Source organism: Lipophrys pholis, assembly GCF_963383615.2.
Source record: "Lipophrys pholis genome assembly, chromosome: 18".
Taxonomy (NCBI): Eukaryota; Metazoa; Chordata; class Actinopteri; order Blenniiformes; family Blenniidae; genus Lipophrys; species Lipophrys pholis.
In genome coordinates this window covers 13,011,329-13,034,430 of record NC_137646.1, presented here as the reverse complement: position 1 = coordinate 13,034,430, position 23,102 = coordinate 13,011,329, and the positions used below count along the sequence as shown (strand labels likewise).

General features: G+C 44.1%; 2 protein-coding genes across 2 annotated transcripts; one reads left to right on the top strand and one right to left on the bottom strand.

The window, feature by feature from the left end:
- Positions 1-637: 637 nt before the first annotated feature.
- Positions 638-15,250, bottom strand: fxr2 (FMR1 autosomal homolog 2). Its single transcript, XM_080486504.1, has 17 exons — positions 14,496-15,250; positions 10,910-10,962; positions 10,070-10,163; positions 9,227-9,298; positions 7,784-7,932; positions 7,574-7,667; positions 6,246-6,362; positions 5,989-6,159; positions 5,799-5,877; positions 5,489-5,646; positions 4,920-5,006; positions 3,029-3,248; positions 2,774-2,953; positions 2,036-2,227; positions 1,850-1,957; positions 1,506-1,594; positions 638-1,403 (listed from the first exon to the last, which is right to left on the bottom strand). Exons 1-17 carry the CDS (start codon positions 14,544-14,546, stop codon positions 1,293-1,295), a joined length of 2,025 nt encoding a protein of 674 aa, XP_080342630.1. The 5' UTR covers positions 14,547-15,250; the 3' UTR covers positions 638-1,292.
- Positions 15,251-18,107: 2,857 nt separating this feature from the next.
- On the top strand, positions 18,108-22,534 carry haus4 (HAUS augmin-like complex, subunit 4). Its single transcript, XM_080485962.1, has 9 exons — positions 18,108-18,290; positions 18,402-18,541; positions 19,289-19,420; positions 20,522-20,662; positions 20,745-20,841; positions 20,950-21,095; positions 21,604-21,734; positions 21,845-21,913; positions 21,999-22,534. The coding sequence occupies exons 1-9, from the start codon at positions 18,224-18,226 to the stop codon at positions 22,186-22,188; spliced, it is 1,113 nt and encodes a 370-aa protein (XP_080342088.1). The 5' UTR covers positions 18,108-18,223; the 3' UTR covers positions 22,189-22,534.
- The last annotated feature ends 568 nt before the right edge of the window (positions 22,535-23,102 follow it).

Here is a 23,102-nt window from a genome sequence, read left to right as displayed (position 1 = left end):
CTCGCGCCCCTCCGGCGAGGGCGGATGCGATGCCCCTCTACGGTGTGTCACGTCTGTCACGTGAAGCTACGCCCCCTCCCTTCCCCCGGTTCCGAGTGGTGCCCCGAGCTCCGGCCCGCTGCAGTGGTTCATCAAGACACGAAAGTGTGGCTGGAAGCTCGCCCCGCCGCCCCCCTCCGACACAGAAAACAGGCACGGTAATAGTCGAAATGTGGCGTCTGCCGCCGTCTGTCCGGTTTACGGATGGCACCCCGCTCAGCGATGCCTCACTGAGTGACCTGCCCAGGGCTTCCGCTTCGTTTCCCCACGGATTTCCGTCACATCGCCCACGTTACCAACACACAGAGCTCGCACGCACCGACTCCTCAACGCCGTCCCTTCTGCGCGGGATGAGGACGAGCGCCTTGAATGTTACCGTTTGGCACCAGACTCTCTCTCATTGGCCGGGCCGCTCCGCTTCCTCGCCGCTCGGCCCTCAACAGGCCCGTTTCCTCTCTCCTTCAAACCCAAAAACAAACAACCTGGGAGAACGCCGTCGCCGACCCTCCCGTTTTATTTTTCCCCCTCTCAGGAAATAAGAACAAACTGAACGGAAAAAGTTTTTTTTTTTTTGTCATTATTTTTTCTTATTTTTGTTAAATTCAAGGCACAATGTCTCGGTATTCCAATCCGTCGGTCTGTCTTCACTCAGTGTGCGAACGTGGCGTCACGTCAGCTCATGCGCCGCTCCCTACGGCCCCACACCTCTCCCGTCTGAACTTCTAACACTGTTAAAGAGACGCGTCTGTTTTGGTTGAGAGAGCGACCACCGAGTCCGAACCAGTGATAAACAATGAACAAAATAAACATTAACAAAACAAAACGGAAAAAAAAAGAAAAAGAAAAAGAAAAAAAAAAAAAAAGACACAAATAAAGACAACCGTTTTCAAAAACAACAAAAAGAGTCTCGTCCTGTTTCTCGTGTTTCAGTATTCTTAGAAATCAAGTCATATCCACCAGCTCTTTTTTGGCAAGCTAGTTGTGTGGTTTCTTTCTTTTTTTTTTTTTTTTTTTTTTTTTAAATAAGCACTAAGTACTGATAGATAGGATAGCATACACCGTTAACGTGTGTTTTTAAGTAGATGCGTTTGTCGTTTTTTTGTACTTTTTCACTCTCATAGTATGAATTCAGGTATTTTGTCAGGTACTTTTCACTCATCAGTTTAAGGTTTAAGTTAATGCAAGCAGGGACACAGTTTGCCATGGAGTCTTGCTCTAGACTTGGGTTTCGCGGGGGCTGGGGGTCCGCCGCTTTATGACACCCCGTTGACCAGGGTCAGGGTCTCGCTGGCCGAGGTCACGCCTTTGCTGGGGGAACGCTTGGAGGGCGTCCGCTCGTCCTTCTTGGCACTGGTGCCGTTCTCCTGAGGGTGGAGAGAAGTCCCAATGGTCACCAGGCTGAGGTCAAGACTGTGTGTGTGTGTGTGTGTGTGTGTGTGTGTGTGTGTGTGTGTGTGTGTACATACCTTGGGCTCGGGGCCGGTGTGGTTTTCCTTCTGGGGCAGGTTCTGTCTGCTCTGGGACTCAGCACGGGATATGTAGTCGGCAACAGTCACTGCAGGCAAGACAATCTGTAAGTTCTGGTGCTTGTTGCCTAACAGTCATTAAAAGTTAAACATTTTTATCTCCTTTTTTCTTCCCGTAACTGAAACGAACAGAAATGCGAATCCAGTTTCACCATCGTCTCCGTGGCACCAGCTTCAGGAATCATCTCAGACTCACATCCACTGCGTTTAGCTACTCAACACATCAATCAAATCGGCGGGAGAAATCAGAAATCACTGGTGAAGTCTTCAGGTGGTCGACTCACCACTTTCAGTCGGCTGCCTGTCGCGGCTGGTTGAGCCTCCCTCTGGGCGGCTGCCACGGTTACGGCGGCGGCGGCTTCTGTTGCGGCGCTGAGGTCGCGCTTCATCGTCTGAGAGCGACAGGAAGATGCACATTAGCGTCTCTGACAGTGTCACCGTCATCTGGCGTTCTGGCCGTCGGCTCTCACCCAGTCCATTCTCGTTGGGGCCCGCCTGGCTGTCCGACTCGGTGGCGGTGTCCATCAGGCTGGGCTCTTGGTCGTTGCGGCGGCGTCTGGAGCGTCTGCGGCGGTCTCCCATGCCGTCGCTGATGTCGGCGTCGGCCAGCTCGCCTTCTCCCTCCAGCAGAGAGTACGGGTTACTGTCGGGGTCCCTCAGCACTGGACGAGTCACAGAAAAGAGATCTTGATATTACTTTCTCTCATTCACACACCTTAAAATCAAATCTCATCATGATCTGAGCTAAACTCTGGTAAAGGCTCACAGGTGAGCCTTTACGTCTCTCAAATTTTGTGTTTAGTGCAGATTTTCCTGTCAGAACATCTGAAGTCACGGATTAATATTTCCGTTTGTGATCTTACAAATGAGCCCACAGAGTGTTAAAACATCACAGTGAAGCCAAATGGTGGCAGACATAACTCCTTTCACTGTCTCGTGATTTTCGTTTGACATGTGATTATGTAATTCTGGTAACCTCCGAGCAGACCAGAATACAATTTGATGGATGAGAAAGTTGTAAATAGCTTGCCACTTTGGGAATCCACCACTGAATCCAAGAGTAATTTTCTGAGTTACTAAATCATTTAAAGAGTCTAAAGCATCCAGACACTGCTGTAATCATAATAGTGCTTTAAATGTCAAGCTGACACAGTAAGTGTGATAATTTGGAGAGACGATAATCTCATTGGTAGAAGAACCTACGATACCTGAGCTGATGGAGTTGGAGGGCTTCGCTCCGGGCCCTCCACGTCCTCGCCCAGAGTTGGACCCCCGGCCCCTGCCGCCCCGTCGAGAGCCCCTCTCGTCGTTGCCAACGCCGCGGGGCCTCTGGTCCCGATCGTTGAGATCCTCCGACTCAGAGGCGTTGGACAGTTCAGAATTTGTGCCTGCATTGATCACAAACGTTAGAGAAAAACGAAACAAAGCACAACAGCTAATGAGTTAAAGCCACTTTCTCTCACCGTATCCGGAGTACTGGCTGTTGGAGGCCCGGCGTCCTCGCCCACGGCCTCCGTAGGTACGAGACGCGTGGAGCGAGTTATTGCTCTCGTCTGTCAGGTAGCCTTTCTCGCGCTCGTTGCCGGGACCGCTGGTTCTGCTGGGGGGATTACGATACCCGACCCCGATCTGACGGAGCTGCTCATCAATCTGGAGGCGCTCCAGGCGCAGCTGCTCCACTTCCTGTAGGACGAGGCCACACATCGACTTCAGAGTCCCTCCTCTCAGCCCACCAGGGTTTAAACTTCATCCTCCTTGCACCGTTTTCCAGCGGCCACAAATTAATTCAAAACTATGTCCAATTCATCATCACAAATCAATTTTACACAGATTCATTATTTAATCCTCCATAAATGTAGAACTCCTGCAGTGGTGTGAATTTAAAGACTTTAAAAACGGACTTTCCCACACTCAAGCTTTCGGCACAGTGTTGTACATCTTCTACATCTTTCCTACTTTCAACAGCAATATACAGAGTAAACGGGCCCGACGGACCTGCACCCCCCACATCTCACTCCAACTCAACAGAGGGACTCTCCCACTCTCAGAGAGGGGGTCCATGGGCCGACCCCAGGGCCTCGTTCCAGTTGGCAGTGCCTGGCATTTCCAACAGGAGTCAACCAGGGGGAACACTGGCAGACGCTTCATGTCACTAGAAAAGACTCTGCCGTCAGCCTTAAACACTCATCCAACTCCTCAACGAAAGTTCTGACTCATGGTCTGCTTAGTGCTCCTCAACAGCATAATTCTCAGCAAATTCTCAGCTTGTCACAAAAAACAAACAAAAAAAAACAGCACTCTTACTTTACAGTCGGACCGGACAGTTTGTTCTGACAGCAATCGGACGTGACTGGCTGCATGTGCTGCATCCACAATCAAACTGGGCGACTTGTCCACAGCGATCGTCCCGAGATAAACAAAATTTAGTAGTATTGCTTTCTTACTGGTCAGTTATGTTGAGCAGCTGCATTTTTCCACAGTCGACTGACAGAAAACATCAGATTGAGGTGCAACTCGGAGAGACACCACAATCGACTTCGTCATCCATTCTGATGGTAGGAGGACATCTGAGAGATTCACGACCTAATTACTTGGATGTTCTCGGTTGGAGTCACTGATACAAACATGGTTCAGACGGACTGTGAGATCATTTGCCTGGGAGTTCCCCTCCATCACCATCCTCACAACAGACACTCAAAACTGTCAACTAAAGCTGAAGGTATACTCTAATGGCGTTTGAAGACAAAACATGATCTCTTTTGACATTTCTCATTATGAGCCTTCTTCACATACACGGGGGGATTGAGCAACAGTGTCTTAAACAGCCGTGCCCTGCCAGCACTTTCTGCTTTCATGGCCAGCGATTTGGGCGAGGGGGGTCTGGCTCCATGGTGTGACAGCTGTCTCCACCAATGACAGCTGATCCTCAGCGCTAAGTGTGAAGGAAGTGAGGCGGGGCGAGGGTCTAGGGTTATTTTTGAAAGCTGAGGGGTCCAGATAGTTTGTAATCTATACCCTTCACCCCATCCCAGAGAGAGGGGCTATTTTTAAAAGCACATGAGGTAAGGGCAAAATGAGGCGCTCTCAGCAGCTTCCTCATGTGGTGCGAGGCTGGTGACCAATATGAAACAAGCCTGCACAGACGCCCACACTGTACTCAAAACTCCGGCACTAAAAACACTCACAGGAACATCGAACAAATTCATTTAGATAGCCATGGCTCGTGTGGCAGGTTCTCCAGGCAGGGCAGAAATACTGTGAATACACATTCTCCTTTTAGAAGCACTTTGAGTGACAGAAACAGACAGTGCAGGCCAGTGCTGCCATCTAGAGGCGAGAATAGGAGTGACTGACCTGGAGATACGACACGTGGTACTCCAGAAGAGCCTGAGCGTTGCTGATGTTCTCTTTAGTTCCTACAAAGACGAAGGGAACCATGCCCTGATGAAGGATAAACAAAAGAACAAGCTATTTAAGAGCTGAGGGGAAAATACAGACAGGTAAATAGTGAGCCGTGTGGAAGAGGAGAGATCACAACTTGGAGAAAGACATTTGAAGTAGCGAAATACAATTTGAGGAGTGATTGTAAGCTTAAGAATTACATAAAGCACACTCAACAGAAACATACCAACCCATCAGAGACAGCTAAATTGCCCACACATGCAGTATAACTGACATATGTTGAGCAGTGGGCTGTGCGCACTGAAAGCAATGAAAACTGAAGCACCAGTGACAGAGGAGGCGAGACAGAGCAGCAAGATAGAGCGGTGTCAAAGCAGATGGCACACGGGACGTTCACACACTGCCGCGGTTAGATAGCTTTGCTTGTTTTGGGGAACGGGGTGTGTATGTGTGTGTGTGTGTGTGTGGGGGGGGGGTTAGTTTTAGGCAACGGGGGGAGAAGAGCTGTGCGGTCCATTCACCTCTTTGCTGCCGGTAGTGTCGTCTCTGCCAGCCCCCTGCCTGACTACCTCCTCCCGGGGAAGCTTTTTGTCGTTGTCTCCCTCAATCCTGACGCGCACCACGCCCGACTTGTCCACGATCTCCTGGATGACTTTGCCGTTCTTACCGATGACTTTGCCTGTGCGGGAGGGAAAAGAGGGAGTAAAAGAAGGGGTAAAAGAATGTCATAATAAAGGGAGTTGGAGTGTAGTCATCAGTTATATGCTGTGGTGGTGAAGTGAGATGTCGCCGACTAAATGAGCTCTCAGAAATGTTGCATTGTTCACTCACCTACGAGGTTCCTGGGTACCTGAAAGTAGTCTTCTTTAAATTCAAGATACTCTCGGGCCTGCTTGACAGCCTCTGGGGTCTGCAACAACACACGACACGACAACACAACAGACATCAGCCTCAGTCACTGTGCACAATAAGGGCAAACATGTTTAGACAAAAAAGGCATGCGCACACACACATTACATACCTCCCCATAGATCCTGAAGGTGCAGCTCTCCTCCTCCAGCTCGATGGCGGTGATGCCGGGCACCTTCCTCGCCTGCTGGATGTTGGCACCGTGCGAGCCGATGGCGAGACCCATCAGGTCCTCCCGGACCCGCACTTCCTCCTGGTACGCCGACGCTAACTGCTTACTTGTCTGGGAGGGGAAAGCTCATGGTTTGTGTGTGACACGAACCACAGGGAGTTTACTGTAGACAAACAGTCGGGGCGTGTGGGTCTTACCTCCAGGTGTTTGGTGGCTTCTTCATTGCGGGACATTAGCATTAGCTTGGTACGGATGCTGCGGAAATGCATGTCACTCAGAAGAGTCGCACGCTTTACTGTGGTATCGTTTGTAGACTGTGAAGACAAAATAACATAAAAGTTAATGGAATCATGCAAAGTTTCTTTTGGTGCAATAAGTTTGAATGCATTTAGATTTTTTATTTTTTTTTGCATAATTGCTGAATTCTGATTTTAAACGGTGTTGTGGATTTGTTGGCGAGCATTATGTTCACTAAAAATGTAAAACTCATTTCAATCGAGCGCTGTCATCTTCAAGCACAAGTGGTCACAAAGTGAAGCATTTCTTCTGCTGGACTTTTCACCTCATTCACTTTCCGTTGGCCTGCAGGTAAACGTTAACACCAGGATTTAAAAGTGGAACCTGCAGGTGGCATGATGGCTTTTGGAGTCTTTTACAAGAACACTGACCATTTCTTCAGAATTTACAACACTTGTTCAGTGATTTTCACAACAGCAACACTGATGTTTTCAAATTGTATACCAGATGCATCCACACTCAGTCTCCCTGAAGCCTTAAGAGGGCCATTTATATCTCACTGTGATGACACAGCACACTTCAGTAGTAAAACAAAGCAGACCGTTAAACAAAAAGGTCCCTCAAGACACTCCCAAAAAACCTCCTAATCGTCTGCACCCAACTGGAACAGCCGTTTGTTGAACGGCTGCGTTATAAAGCAGGTTGATGATTTGAAAACAAACTGGAGATTCAGCCATCTGAAGGTACAAACAACCAATATTTCCATACACTTCCTATATTTTAAATGCATTTTTGGGCTAATGTTTTCAACGTTATTTACGGAAACAAAAGTCATGCAGGTGTAATAAATCAAAATAGACAAAAAAACTAATCAAATGTTTGGCTTCCTAGTCACTGCAGATACCATAACACTTTTTTGAAATAAAACCAGACTCCACAAACCATCAACTATAACTTTTTGACAATTCATTAACTGCAATAGGAATAGCATCGGCAATCCGTCTGAACATCTGCTGATTCAGCCACTGACGATCCAAAGCTCCTCCGCCATGTTTACTGTTTACATGTGACGTCGCCTGCTCCATCAGTTTGCTTCACTATAATTATGTGACAGGGAATCTGTTCAGGCCGCATGTGATTCTCCTGTACCACCATTGTGATGTATGATCAAGATCTCTCCCTTGTAAGAGCGTCTTTACTTCTTGTGGATTATTCCTCCAATCTGTGGATGGATAACAAGGCCGCCACATTATGTTCAAAGTGAGAGGTGTTTATTCAGAGTACTTACCAGGACAATGAGTTCGTGTGTCTGGGCGCTGTAGAAGATGCAGTTGGCTCCGATAGCTTTCCTGAAGTCTTTGTGAATGCTGTCATTTGCACAGCTGTCGATAAGAAAACAATCCACAGGAGAGTCACCACCATTATGACCATGCTGCTCTGTAAACCAGCTCAAAACGAAATGTGCCTGAACATTGGATCTGTATGAGGCGGGACTCACATGTCCCTCAGGTCTTCTGGGACTGGGATGGGGACCTTGTGGAAGGAGTTTCGAGAAGAGGGGCTGTTGGGATTTAGAGGCCTGATGCGCTCCGCTGTGACGATCTCGTTGTATGTGGCGTCGCATGCCGCGTACTCGATCACGTAGAACTGAGGAGAGCATGAAAGATCAAGATTTGTAATAACCCTGTCAGAAATATCAAATAAAACACCACCATAACCCAAAACACACACACACAGCAGTGAGCTGCTGGATTCAAAGACTGAAATACGCAGTCTACTGATGTTTCCTGATTTAATTCTCATGCTTGATAAAAAAAAATAATAATAAATCTTCACTATGAAGAATAAGTGAATAAAACTATGCTCCTTTTCTGGTGTCTGCTATTTTAGAGGAACCCATGATGGAATCAAAGAACGTGTGCTACAGAAAGACGACAAAGAAAAAGAAGGGCCGTGAGAGAGTGCGGCAGGCAGATGAACGCTGAACGCTCGATGCTCAAAGGCCTGAATTAAAGCCATCAGTCAACGCGAGACATTCCTGCAGGCTCTTATCAGACTGCTCCAAATAACAGCACTACACCAGCAGCCAGTCCCTCGGCACAGTAGCACTGCGAAGCCGTCCTTCGCATATCCCACTGACCCACTATTCAACCTGCAGCCTGTGCGGGTGACAGGAATGGTCAGATAATATGAAGATTAAAAAGCTTCAAATAAAAAAACTAAAACACAAAAAGCAAACAGTGCCTGTTTGACCGGGTCTGGTATAAATCAATTTTGACACAACAAATCAGCGTGAAGAAGCAGCACAGGGTCTTATGGGAAATGTAATTTGAAGGTACAATGTCAGAGCCAATCAGAACGTACCGACTCTGAACTCATTACCCAGCAGGACTTATCTGACTATACGCTCGTCTTCACTCCACACTCGGCAGACTATAAAGCTCAGAAGACACTTACAAGCAATACAACAAGACAGTGGAGCAAAGCAAAAGATGATTGATAAGCCCGGTATTACTGCTTGATAAATACACATTCGCAGAGGAAGCCAACCAGGCTGGATCTTATCATCCACCTAAGTCGTCATCCTCTCAACATTTGTCTTTCTCCACTGGACAGATGATTTTCTGGACTGGGTTCTTGAATTCTGTTACTTTTCTTTAATGCATTCAAACCAGGTCGAGGTATGGCAAATTAGGCTGGATGGTTTTTTAAAAATGACATGGTTTAAAAAGCCGTTTTCTACGGAATTATGTTCATTGCCACTTTCAATTCGCCTCAAGCCCACAACAGGAAATTACAAACAGGTTTTAAAACTCTCCATCAGAGGACTCTGCACCTTTACCTTTACCAATAACAAGGAAACAGATTTAGGTTTTGTTGTTCCTTCGTTTAGTTATTTATTTCATACGCTAATAGATTGACTTTCATAGCAACCACTCACCTCGCCCTTCATCATCCTGACCCGCGCCAGCCACCAGCCACATGGCTCCTGTTCGTTGGCCCTGGAGTAAACCTGAAAGGAGACACGTCGTCATTACATCAACAACTGGATTTTTACTGAGTAAAAGTGTGGATGTGAAACTGACAGCACATTCCACTGCTTCTGACTGATAGCATCTGTGTGAATCAAAGTCAAGCTGAAAGGTGGATTTGTTCTGCCATCGTTCAGGAATCCCTGAATAAAAAGGGTCTCATGAGGACTTTTACGGTTTATCTGGATTGGCATTGCAGCACAGTTCAGACTTTATGATAAATGTAACAACTCCTCAGCATGTCAGACATCCTCTCGTGTCCCGCCACCTGCTGATCCCACCTTGATCATTTGATACTGTTGACTCTTTCAAATAGTGCTGCGCAGCTGTCCAGGCGGCCTACACAGCTCGCGACTTAGCAAGATCTCACAGACGTTTAAGATTCACTTTGGAGGCTATAGGGAGAGGGATTCTGGCTCCCACTGGGTGAATAAATTGGCAAACAGTAGTTGCTAGGGTGCTGCTAAGATATGATTTTCTCCTGGATCTAATAAAACAGTCCAAACTTGTGAATATGTTCGGATTCCACAGCCCACACCAACATTTTACACTGTTAACATTTGTTCACAATCACTTCTGATCTGCTGCTGAGAACCTGCAGGAGATAATGATGAGTGATGACCTTCAGACAGCAGAGGGTCTGTAATAATTGGTCAAATGAAGTGGAAGGAAAGCAGAGCCCCTAGACAAGAGGTTGAAAAACAAAACCAATGTGTATGAGCAAAGTTCCGATACAAAGTGTCGGGCCTCACCTCCACCTCCTCTCCTTCACCAATATCCTTGTGGTAATCGGCTGGTGGAGGCAACCGCACATCGCTGAAGGGCAACTGTCTTTCGGGCTGCCAACTGTGGAGAGACAGGACAGGAAAAAAAAAAAATCACACACTTGTCAGCTTATCAACAACCACAGGTACACCAAATTAAATACGGCCTAGGAGCTCTTTATCGCACCTGTCAGACTGCAATGCTGGTGCCGTGTGCGCATCAGAAAATCAGTGCATATTAGAGTTAAAAAGGCTGAATGATGACGAAACACCCTGTTAGAGACTCATTGTGCTTTTCCAGTTTTTATACCATCCAACTTTTTAAGGATCTTTTTCTTCATTCATATCTTGAGAAACTTCTCATATATTAATTTTTACTTTGAAATCCAAATGAAGTTTTACTATACGAGCATGATTCATTCACTTTCTTCTCCCACCATGTGCTCAGAGAAAGTAAAAGGAGAAGGAAGGAGAAGGAACCATCCCAAAAATGACACAAGCCACAGCGCCGCTGGCCCCTCCTGCCTCGCATACCTTGGATCACTATTTTTAGGTGGACACTGATCTACACTCGGAGCCAAGCAGATAAAGAGGGACCCGGGGGAGGGTGGGGTAAGTGGGAGGGGGCGGCGGTGGACGACAGAAGGTGTGGCTACAGGAAAGCATGGCAGGGCCAAGAGGTGAAAAAAAAAACTGTTGGGAGACATGTGTGGACAGCTGCATGCCGGGCACAGGTGCTGAAAGAGGACAATTTTAAAAGCAGTTACTGCAGTTCAAGCGTCATTCCCCCCATGTAAGGAGCAGTCACAGTAGAGAGGGGAAACTTACTTGTTTTCAAATACAATTGTGAGCGAGTCTTCGTGGACGTCTTTGATATAACCCTGAAAACAAAGAGGGACAAGTTTTATTCACAGCAGAAAGACAGAAGGCGGGTGGGGCAGGGAACGTTTGATTCACACATAAACAACACAGATAAACCAATACTGTGACTCTATTTCGGGGGCAAAAGAAAGAGGGGAAAAAAAAAAAAAAAAAAAAGCATTTTGGAAGCCGAGACATCACATAGCTGACACAATTCTCTGGCTGTGAATTGTGTGCTGGATGAAGTGACAAGGACTCCTCCTGACAGCACACACAGCCCGGAAACCTCGCTCGCACACGCCGATAACACAAACACAATTAAAAAGCGTGAGCCATCGATGCGTGTGGAAGACGATAGTATTGGCACAAGAACGGACCATGAGGACGCACGTACAAGGCAGGGAGGATGCCTGACCTATATGGAAAGCCTACGCCGTAGCTATTACGAAAGAGATCGCTCCAACATGTTACTCGTCCATCACGACCCTCCACAAACCTGTCACCGCATGCCATAAACTTTAACCCACACTCATGGTGCTGAGCAGAGAGGAGACACGAGGGACCTGGTGGGCGTGGCCTGTTTCGCACTGTGACACGACCATAAATGGGACAGTCGGTATATTCAGTTATGAGCATGCTTGCAGGTTACAAAGTGGCCGCGGATTCACCTGACAGGAAGTTACTAGGGTTGTCAAAAGAATGGATATTTATACCAATTTTAGTAAATACAAAATCTCTAAGTTTTTTCTATTTTATATATAAAAAACCCACAAATAGTTGATGGTGATAGCATGTAGCATTGTATTAGCATTCAGTCTACAGTATGATCCTTGAAATGTTCCAAAAGAAACAGTGTAATCTACTTCATACATCCCCCAGTCAGCAGTTAATTATTCATGATACAACTAGGAATCATTAAAAAAATAAAGTGCTGAGGAGCCATGGGGCGCACAGGGACATTTCCTGGTGGCTCAGTTGTCAAGAAAGTCCGCCATGCACTTTAAATTTCATCAGAGAGAGTTGAGAATGCAGGTTGCATTCATGATGGAAAGGCATCAAAAGACATATGGAATGATTCCTTTCTTGCATTCGGATGAAAAGAGGTTTTCAGAACTGAGTTTTTTGTGGCTTTTTCTAAACCTCTTGTGCCACTATTTGGCTGATATTTTGTCTTGGAACAAAGTGGACACACACGTTTAGACTCCTTAACCAATCCTCTTTAAATTTACTCTGATTATTGTTCCTTTGAAGAAGAATAGTAGCAACTGGAGAAAAAAGTCAGCAATGAGCACAGTTTGAGTCATACTCCAATTTCCAAAAGTTGCATTGGGAGACAGCTGGATGTGCCAGTCCTGCCAGCGTAAGTACTGCTTCCTCTCAGGCACTAACGGGTCAAAGGGCGGGCAAACCCTCGCCGGTGGGAAGATAGAAGCAAGAGAGAGGCTGTGGGCTGTTTCGTAGGGAGGTCGCAGCATCCTCAGCTCAGATCCACGTGGTCACTGGACCGGGAGCAACTGACATAAACTAAAATAAGACATTGGATGGATGAATTAGGCCTCACTTGCAAATTCATATAAAACACTCTTTTATCACATCGGTGTGATTAGAACAAATCATATCCAGACAGAAAATGGTCACACGTCGCCGGAAAAGAAAATTAAAGGAGCTGATTGAATCCTTATTTGGGTTTTTATCAGCTTGGCCAACATGTGCCTGTTAGACTAATAAACATGTCTAAGTGCCGTTTTTCCTGACAGGTGTTGTCGTTCTCTACTGGCTTTGTAATTGCGAATTCAAACTGAAGTAGAAAAAAAAAGAAAAAAGAAGAAAGGTCTGACTCTAAGAAGGACACCAGGCGAATAAGGTGATTTCTCTAAGTTAACTCCTTTTACACCTCATGTCAATCATGGAAGGGGGGTGCAGTAAAGATTTTGCCACACACTGTCACATCGAGCACAAAAAAGAAAGTAGTAAACGACACTCAGCGTGTCAGTAACACACTTATGACTCGGTGTGATCTGCAGTGAGAGGCCAGAGATAACGGGAGTTTAGTGGAAAGTGTTCATTCACACCGGGGCCGAACTGTCACCCTCTAAAACTGAACAACAGGTGAAGCAGCATGAGAGGAGTAAATATAGGGTCTTCGGTGTCCTGCCATGTGCTCCTCTGACCAGATCAGAGGCTCCAATGGACCAGCAGTCATCCAGTCGCAGGAGAGAAACACAAATCACAAATATTCAAGATCAAAACAAGAACAAAGGGAAAACAATAATACGATTTTCCTTTCCTCGACATGGACATATCTTAGGACTGTATCTTGTGGCCTTTATATATTTCCAGATGTGTATGATTGCTTACTAAAAACAGTGACACAGCAGCAGCAATCACTCAGTCATGTGTTTGTGTGATTCTCAGGGGAAAAGTGTCCAGACATGAAACAGAAACCAGCCTCTACCGGACTGTCTCTGCTCCAGTCATAAAACCGCGGGTCCTGTGTTGTGACTAAAACGTGGAGTGGTAAAAAAAACAAAAAAAAAAACAACAACAAAAAAAAAAAAAAACCTACAACAATCAAGTATGTTTGTGTGTGCGCGTGAGAGAGCTTTGAAGTAGCATCACATCATGCATGAGAGCTGCATGATTAGCAGCTCTGCTCGGATTCAAAACGCTCCTTTCCCACATCGCAACGCAAAAACCACACGTTTGAAGGAGTGTCTTTGGGAGTTAGTGGACCGCGGGAGACTGTTTCCAGCGGTATAGGGTGAAAATAAAGGTGACATTTGGGTAAAAACGTAACAACACAGGCCATACATGGTGATGACAAGTGCACCTAGCCCAGGCGCTAGCTGCAGCTAGCCGCACTCCCACAATGGCCAGCCTGCGAAACAGGCTGAAGTTGGATACAAATTCACTCCTAAAAGGGGAAACTTGGGGGATATTTTTATATTAAGTGTGTAAATTGTTACTCTCACCGACCTGTAAAGGACGAATTCTAAATCCAACCGTCAGATTCACGTCAGCTGGAATGTATTGGTTAATAACTCAGGAAAATTGGCTATATTTAGACTTGAGTGATAATATATTAGATAAACATCTATTCTAGTTGCAGATTGCAGCTTTTCCACGTGGTCACACAGAGGATAAATATACTGCGGATCAAAAACGGTTCAGATTCAACCTGGAGTTTCTGTGATAGTCCAATTCTGAAAGATCCAAGTAGCGATATAGGAGATAACCTTTACCCAATGAGGAAGAAAATAAAATTGCTCCTTTGTGGAATGTACTGTTAATATGGCATTTGAGCTTAAGGGTTTCATGTTAAAAATAAAACTGCAGATATTGAGATTGGACGTGTGAATTTTCACTCAACTACCGCGTCGAAAAGTGACCAAATGGAGACGAACTTCAGCCCGTTTCGCCAGCTCCGGACCAGAGCTAGCATTAGCCGGGAGCTGGTTAGCCGGGCTGGGCACCGAGAAGCGAAACCTAACAGCCGAACCAGAAACTTAACTTTAACCGCGACGACAACAAACTACCCTTCCGGCCAGGTTACCTTGTAGAAGGCCCCGTTCGAGCCGCGAACTTCCACGGCCAGCCCGTCCATACTCGTCGGTAGATCCCCACGGCTGAGCTTGTCCGTAGCCGGGATGACTCCCTGCGAGTCGGGGAGCGTTACCACCCCCAGCTTCGCCGCCGGCCCCTCGCCGCTCTCCGGCCGCTTGTGGATTTCCAGTGTTTCGGGTGGAGGAGAGAGGGGCAGAGGTGAAGGGGTTGGGGAGATGGGTGTGATGGAGTCAACTATTGCAACGCAGACGCTGTCTCCAGCAGCAGCAGCAGCAGCAGCCGGTCCGCTGTCGGGCTTCTTTTTGTCTGGATGTGGGATTCGGAGCTCACGACCCCGACAGGCAACCGCCACCGCCGTCGGCGAATCCTCGACGTCCGCGGAGAGGAGAGAGGAGGAGAGGCGAGCTAACGATGGTAGCTGCTGGTAATTAGCGGGGAGGCTAGCGGGCTACCGACACCTTGATCCCGTCGCTTGTCGGGGGATGCTAGCACGCTAGCATCGGATACCACTGGCTGCGTTGTGGCGCAGTCGCCGCGCTGAATAATTTTCACAGAAGTCGTCACCGGGGAGGGTCGTTCCTTCGAGGACGCGGCGCAGATTTCGGCGGCGTTTGTTTTCCTCGAAAGGCGTTGGTGATGCGCTAACACCCGGCGACTCCTTACTCCTACGACCCGTCCCCTCCAACACACGCCGTTAGAGTGAATCGGAGAGAGACTGAATGACCTCGAACACCCCACCCCTCTACACGGAGCCCCGCCCACCACGAAATCCCGTGCTGTAATTGGCTAAAATCCTCAGCAATCAACTGTAGTCAACGTTGATTGGTTCAGCAAAAAAAGGCCGGTCCGCACGAGTGTCCAATCGAATGAGGAGGTTCGCATCCCAACACGCTCCATTGGACGGTTTCCTCGTCAATTAGATTTTTACTCAAATCGACTGGCTCACACATCTAATTTTGCCCACTCATTGATGAGTGAGGACCACCACCATTGTGTAAACAGCACTACCGTGGAGTTACTACACGGAATATGTCCCGAGCTAAAGTTACATCACATGGCAAAAACACTCACTTTGAGACTGGGGACGATAAATATACATTTATTGAGGGGAATGCTTGTTCTTCCACCACATTCTGTATACCCCCTCCAAATAAATAAACAAACAAACAAACAAACAAACAAACAAACAAACAAACAAACAAAAAATAAAACTGTAGAATAACTATATTACTAACAATAAGAGTGAGACAGATGAGATGGTTGCTAATAAAGGGACTATTTAAAAGATATATACAGCTGTGGTCATCGGGTAAAGCCACACAGAACAAGAAGACCTTCAACCGTTGGACCCCTCATCCAGTGTGTGATAAGAAGGGGCAAAGATCATGCAGGTTGCCATGATCTTTGCCCATGGAACTTGATCACCATAGTTCCATGATGATCAAATATAAGTGGTTTGATTAAAGTAGGCATGACAAGTACACATGTGTGATCGGAATTCTGAAATTCATTTTTGTTAGACGTCACCTCACAATCCTGAATTGGAGAAGCAGTCTAGAAAATGGATGGATGGATTGATATATTGTAAATAATGGTACCCAACAGGTACTCACAAGAATTTTGTTGTTTTTTTAAAAATGTTTCTTCCTCACTGCACTAATTGTCACTGATCCACATGTAAGTGTGGTTGACTGCATCTAGAATATTGTTAAACTTCAAGATTACCAGTTTAATTAATTTAAAAGGGAAGTAAAAGTCATCCAACTAAAACAATTGAATGGAGTTGATTTAAAACACACAAAAAAACCTTATTTGCAGTCTTAAATTAGCTCAATTCCTGTGAAAGTGCAAACGGTATCCTCTGAAGTGACAATATTATCAGTCGGTGATAAGAGGCAGTCGGCGATAATCAGGTGGGGGAAGGTTTAGTGGAATGAGATTCTCCTTATCCGAACCAAATGTGAGAGACTTTTATAAAGCAACACTTGTCAATGCAAAAAAAGCAGGATTTTTAAAATGACAATTTACTATATCCTGCAAGTTTAAATCCTAAAAAAAAAAGACATGTGATCACTTCCGCTCACAAGCATGATTGTAAATAGTTGACCCTTTGCAGACAGTTGCATGCTCACAACCCTCTGACAATAATCTGAGTCAGCAGACCAGAGGAGTTACACTTATTTTAGCTCAGGGGCCACCGACAGCACAAACTGATTTCAAGTGGGAGAGTATTACAATTTATTTATAACCATAACTCCAAATCTTTCCCTATTGTTAGAAAGTACATTATACCAATTTGGAATCTGGGTTACAAAACACATTTTGAGACTGTAATTATCTTAATACTTATCAATCATTTTGAATAAACAAGCGCCACTTTTTATTTAACAGCTGTTATTAACAATATCTTACAATGCGATAAACATTACTGAGGCTTCTACCTTCAACAGCAACGCTCATCCTCTCATGTTCTGAAATCCTGTTTTAGAATATAAGGTGATTTATTTATTTACAATAAGCTATGTGTAGTGTTTTCTCATTATCTTCATTATCAATGAAAGGATTGAGTTATGTGGGTTAGCATAAAGAGGGTGGATGGATGGATGGATGGATGGATGGATGGATGGATGGATGGATGGATGGATGAAGTTGTTGTACTTTGTTACTGTATTTATATCTTTCCATTAGTATTTATTTCTCTGATAACTTTTTACTTTTATTCACTATATTTTGTGAGAAATATCTGTACTTTCTCCACTTACATTCTTCAAACTGGCTTCCTTATCGTGACCTCAATGAAGACGATTTAGTGTCACAAGACAATAATCAAAGCAGCTGGATGTATCAGTGATCAAGTTACACCAATGATAATTGGGTGCCAGGATTTCCCTTTTCCTTTTCAAATGTAAAACCAGTTTTAAATAAAAAGTTTTAAGTCATTCATATTGTTTCATACAATAAATACCCAGTCAAGTTTTAACTGAGAAAAATGTTTTGATTATGACTCATCACATGATCAGTAGTGGTATGTTCACATTGAAATAGCTGTCTGTGTGTGTGTGTGTGTGTGTGTGTGTGTGTGTGTGTGTGTGTGTGTACACATTAGATCTGCATTTATATGTTCTATCGTTGCACTTGAAAATATTTCAGAACCTCCACTTGATGAAAAATCGACTTCTGATGCTTTTCATTGTCATTTCCAAACTTTTCATGATGAGTTTTGTTTAACTGGATCACAGGGTATCTATTCTAACTCACATTAAAACCGAAGTAAACCACCAAAAAGTTTCAATTCCAAATTGCTTATTGTGCTTTTCAAGAGTATTATGAAGAGAGTAGCTTTGTTTTTGTTTTTTGTGGCCCACTTAATGACAGATTTGACCATAAACTTACTCAACAATCCTCTTTGATCATTCCGATGTGAACATACTTCAACAACAAACTAAATAGTTTAAAAACGTTTTTGATTCCGGTTAAAATGTTACATAACTATACTTTCATTGAAGATATGAACTGAATGTGTTACGTTGTCATCGTGCACGCGCATCGTTCTCGGCCATGTGTAAACCACGTGAGCCCGCTCGCCAATAGGAAGCCTTCCAGTTGACGCGCGCAACTCGAATGAGGAAGTCCGCGTTTATTTGCTGACCTGAAAAATCTTCACAAAGCTGAATTTTTCCGACTTTCCGCCTGAGATTCCCCAAATACAACCATAAAATGTGTAGCAGGCGTGAAACCACGGATTCATCGGATGTGAAAAAGGGTCGGAGTTTACGTGACAAGAGTAAGCGGTGTATTACGTATGATTGTAAAGTTTCGTTTGTAATGTGTTTCGCATGTGCAGTGTTGTTGTTGTTTTTGACGATTGATATTTATTGATGGCGTTTCTTCTTAGTTCTCGTCTCCTTCCCTCTGTGCGACCTAAAAGAAGAAGATCTGATCCAGAATCCTCACTTCTGTAAGCTGCTGGCTTCCTTAACAAAACATGTGGATCAGACTGGACTCTCAGAGCAGCTGAAAACCGAGCTGGACCAGGTAGGAGTCCTCCAACATCCGCACCACCCGACAAAAAACGTCTTTACTTCACAGATGGCGGTAAACCCGAATTTTTCCTACGTTCGTCATTCATCCATAGAAATGTCGCCACAGCTGGGTTGGCGATGTTGACTTCTTCTGACCTCTAGTGGCTGTCAATGGGAAGTGCAACAACATGGACAGGGTCCCTCCTTGCTCAGGGGTTTTGTTTGTGGATCATTTATTAGCTCCCTGGGTGAAATTAACCAGTTTGATAACAGGTTGTTTTCGTCATCATCCATTGGAGAAAAAAAAATGTTCTAAACATGTGAATCGCAAAAGAGACACTTACTAATATTAACAAGTTAATGATATTAGATACTCATATTGCTATATCATATACATTAGTCCCAATTTGTCAATATTGTATCTAATAATAATGATAATAACTCTAATATCTTATATATTACAAGTTTTGACAAACAGTTTTATATGATGACACATATCAGTTTCTAGAAACGTACTCGTACTTTGACCATGGACAAATATAAGGTCCTATATCAAATTCATTTTATCATCAAATTAAAGTAAATCTGCAGAATCGGACCATTCACTGCTCATTTAACTTTGATGCTTTTGCTCATTCGCTCCACTCTGGTCAGAACTGCTATGATTTCTGTAAATGACTCAGTAAACAGATGCTGTCATTGAAAACCCACAGTGGACCAAATTGCTTTTTTACACAAACTTTGTTTGTTTCTTTTCCAGGCTGAGGAGAAGCTGCGGTGCCAGATGTGTCACTGGCTGCAGTTTGAGAGCCTCCACAGGGGGCTGGAGGAGATGATCCAGGACCACCTGGTTAAGAAGCAATACACTGATGTTTCCCCCGAAGAGAAGATGGTACGTTTCACGTTCCATTTCATCTGCACAGTTTACAGAAGCACAAACAGCAATGAGGACATCATTAAAAAGATTGACGCATTTATAGCCATAAATACAAAGTTTGACTTGGAAACACTGCAATCTCCAAAATTGGATTTCTGAGTTTATATTAGTTTATGGCTGATTGTATTTAATATGAGCACTTTTTTTTTTTTTTTGTGAGACCTAAACCAGCAAATCTCACATTTTGAAAACTAAGCTGAATATACAGCAAAAAAATTATATGAGATAAGTGCCCAATTTTTGGAATCTATCTATCTATCTATCTATCTATCTATCTATCTATCTATTTATCTATCTATCTATCGTTCTATCATATATTATATTTAGAGTTCTGTAATATTTTGATAGTATTAGAGTTTCAAATTACTTCCAATATGTGTGTTTTCATTATTATGTTTTCTGCTTGTTAATATTTCTTATTACTTATAATATTGTAGCAATAATATCAGAATATTTGAAAGATATTCTGATATTTTAATATCTATTATTCTTTAATCCCTGACTTTTCCATATACCTCTGATATGGAGCTGCTGTGATAGTCTTATCTCATCTCCTCTTATCTTGCCAGCAGGATCGCCTTCGTTCAAACTTTTCAATCAAACTTCTGTTTGGATTTTATCACTGTGGAAAGTCGTGTGTTGAGTTTTATGTTGGAGCAAATTCCCCCCAAAAATACTGTTTTTTCATTTAGTCTTATTTTATTTGCATTTTTCAACCGGGGGAAACATAAAAAATTTAATTCTGTTGAGAATCCCTGTATTTTTCTTACGTGAGGGAAGCCAACTTGTAAACAGAAGCTCACTCATTTAAATCAAATCATTTACTTGTGGCTCTTGAACCAAACTGCTCAGATTGCATCAGGATTGGAAAAAGTTGTGCCCAATCAAACATGACCTGCTTCTGATTGCTTTTTGCGGCTCCCCCAGAACGAGGCATCCAAAACACACTGCCGTTAGTTATTTGACCTCTTTTTCATTCAGAGAGTTGCCGTTTAGTGACGAGGAAATAAATGTATAAATAATCAGACACTAACAAGTGAAGACCCCCGGGTGTAGTTCTTCGAGACGATGGAGAAGTGCCTGCTGGTGGCCCAGTGCGTCAAACATCTGGATCCCAGCAGCACCACACACCAGGACCGGCCTCCTTTACTGGGCCTGACGCCTCAGCATGTGATGCACCTCCTGCCACCAGAGGAGGTGAGTCAAACATCAAGCAGGTACAAGGTACAAAAAAATAAAAATAAAGGTGTGACAGTTTCCTTCATATTTCTGTGTCCAGGTTGTGCAGAAGATGAAGAAGAGCTCATCCACACAGCTGGAGCAGCATCTCAAGCGAAAATGCCTCAGCCTCCTCACGTACTACGATCCTGAACTGGGTACGGTAACTCAAAAGCTGAGCGGGTTTACATGAGGACGTCTTCCCAATCTTCACGTCTCCTCACACACTGAACAAGTCGTCGTTTATTGTGACCCCCCCCCCGCAGAGGACGAGAGCGAGACTCTGAAGACCATGAAGCTCTCTCAGCTGTCGGCGCAGCTGAACAAAGACAAGAAGAGAGCGGAAGGTCTGAAGGGGATCCACCAAGAGAACCGAGCGTTATTACAGAGACAAAGCCAGGTTTACATTTCGGTGAGTACCATTGACAATGCGTTCATTTCTAATACCAATCCGTTTTTTTGACCGCTTGATCCAATTCAGAGTTGTTGTGCCAACACAGAGGGACACCTACGTACACACCTAGAGACAGTTTAAAGCGTGTGAGGAAACCAGATACCTAGAGAAATGCCTCTTCACACAAACTACTACAACACGGCAGGTTATTATTACATGTGTTCATGTTGGACTTTTGTTAAGCCACTCTTTCTGCTCTGCATCAGTCGACTTCTAGAATTTATTTCATTGTTGAATAATATTAATCCTTCAACAGGGCAAAATTACCAAGCAGCAGACACACATACAGGAAATGAAATCTTCCTTCTTTAAAATAAAAGCAAAGCACTTCTCGTAGACACATTTCCATCCGTTATTTTTTCCTATTGAAGTTTTACACTGTTCCCAAACTGCTGTAGTAGAAGTCTGAATGTTGTCGCTTGGGTTGCTTTTACAATGATGTAACCCTTTTTATCTGGCTGTCCAGGAGCTCACAGAATGCATCCAGCTTTTTGAGACTTTCATCAGTCACCACAGGATGAAGGTCCAGGCAGATTTGGACCGGAAGAAAGTGGACTACTTCGAACAGAAATGTGTCTTACTCCATCAGAAGTTAAAGTGAGCTACTGTCACCCTGGACCTGCTTTTTGCATCCTGTTTGGAGCATTCTTTACATTAAATATACACATTCCTGAGGTTTCTAATGGTGCACTCTTCTGACTCAACAGGTCTGAGCTGGCTGATCTTCAGCTGCAGACCTACACACCTGGCACAATAGCTGCTCACAAAAAAATCAGGCGAGTTCTTTTACATTGTTATTATCGGTCAATTCTGTAATGAATCGTGTCTAATCTGCGTTATTCGTGGCGTCTCAAACCTCAGGAAGGAGCTGGAGTCCGAGGTGAAGGCCTGCAAAGAGGAGAAACAGTCCCTTGAGTCCAAGCTGTCCTCTTTTGGGATCCTGGGGGAAGAGTTTGAGGCTTTGGCCAAGGAGTATTGTAGGATACAAGAGGAGATAAAAGTGAAAAACTGGGCTATTGATGAATTCCGACTGTATAATGAAAAGTTATGAGCCCAACACCAACTCTGAATCACTGAAGGCTCCGATTAGTTTAATTATCGGTTATCGCATTTGTATTTTGTTTTGCGCATAATCTCAAAGATTCGTGCTGCGTTACAGTTTGTTGTCCTTTAAATAAAATGAATTTGGACATACTGATACTCAACTGAAATCAGAAAGCATCCCATGAAAATGCAATAAAAGTAAGCATCATTTGTTCTGTCTTCAATTGTGCAAAAATATTTTCTTGTAGTTTGCAGTAAAAATCCACTAGGTGGCAGTATACTGTAAGCTTGGGTCACATGCGGCCCAGTTTGATATCGCACAATGACTATAAAGGGTGGACATTTAACATCTCAACAGTAATTTGAGTAATTCTGATGAAACATATTGTGATTTCCACCCATGTGTGAGTTGCTATGTTGCACTCTGAGAACTGGCAATGTTACCAGTTGGAAAGATCCCATATCCACATGTGGCCGTTAACGTGACAACAATTCTAAACCACAACATCCAAACAATACTAACTTCATTACCCGCACAGACAACCATTGTCCTCAAAGACGACAAAAGAATATCGGGCATTATAGAAAATATACCAGTACAGTTAAATCAACATAGCCAGGATCACAATTTAATTCACTGAATTAATAGCTTAATTTAAATAAAGTAAAATAATTGTTGAGTATTGGGTAGTTTTGTTGAATTTTTTGGAAATGATACATGACAAATCTCATATATATATATATATATATATTTCCACAAACATCCAAGAGGAGGCAGACCCCAAATAGGAACATTCTTCTAAATTCTTAAATTTTTCCCAATTTTTTGTTATTGACTAAAATAACAATTAGATACTTGTTTTGATTTCTTTAATGTGTGTGTTCATTTTGTGCATACATTATTTTTATTCATTATGTTTA

Bases quoted from the DNA above. Each gene is read 5' to 3' on its own strand.
- haus4 (XM_080485962.1), top strand. From the start codon at position 18,224: ATGTGTAGCAGGCGTGAAACCACGGATTCATCGGATGTGAAAAAGGGT. The intron at 20,842-20,949 runs GTACGGTAACTC...CCCCCCCCGCAG, and splicing joins GTACTACGATCCTGAACTGG to AGGACGAGAGCGAGACTCTG. The intron at 21,914-21,998 runs GCGAGTTCTTTT...CTCAAACCTCAG, and splicing joins GCTGCTCACAAAAAAATCAG to GAAGGAGCTGGAGTCCGAGG.
- fxr2 (XM_080486504.1), bottom strand. From the start codon at position 14,546: ATGGACGGGCTGGCCGTGGAAGTTCGCGGCTCGAACGGGGCCTTCTAC. The intron at 10,164-10,909 runs GTAAGTTTCCCC...GTCTCTCCACAG, and splicing joins ACAATTGTATTTGAAAACAA to TTGGCAGCCCGAAAGACAGT. The intron at 5,878-5,988 runs GTATGTAATGTG...GTGTTGTTGCAG, and splicing joins CCTTCAGGATCTATGGGGAG to ACCCCAGAGGCTGTCAAGCA.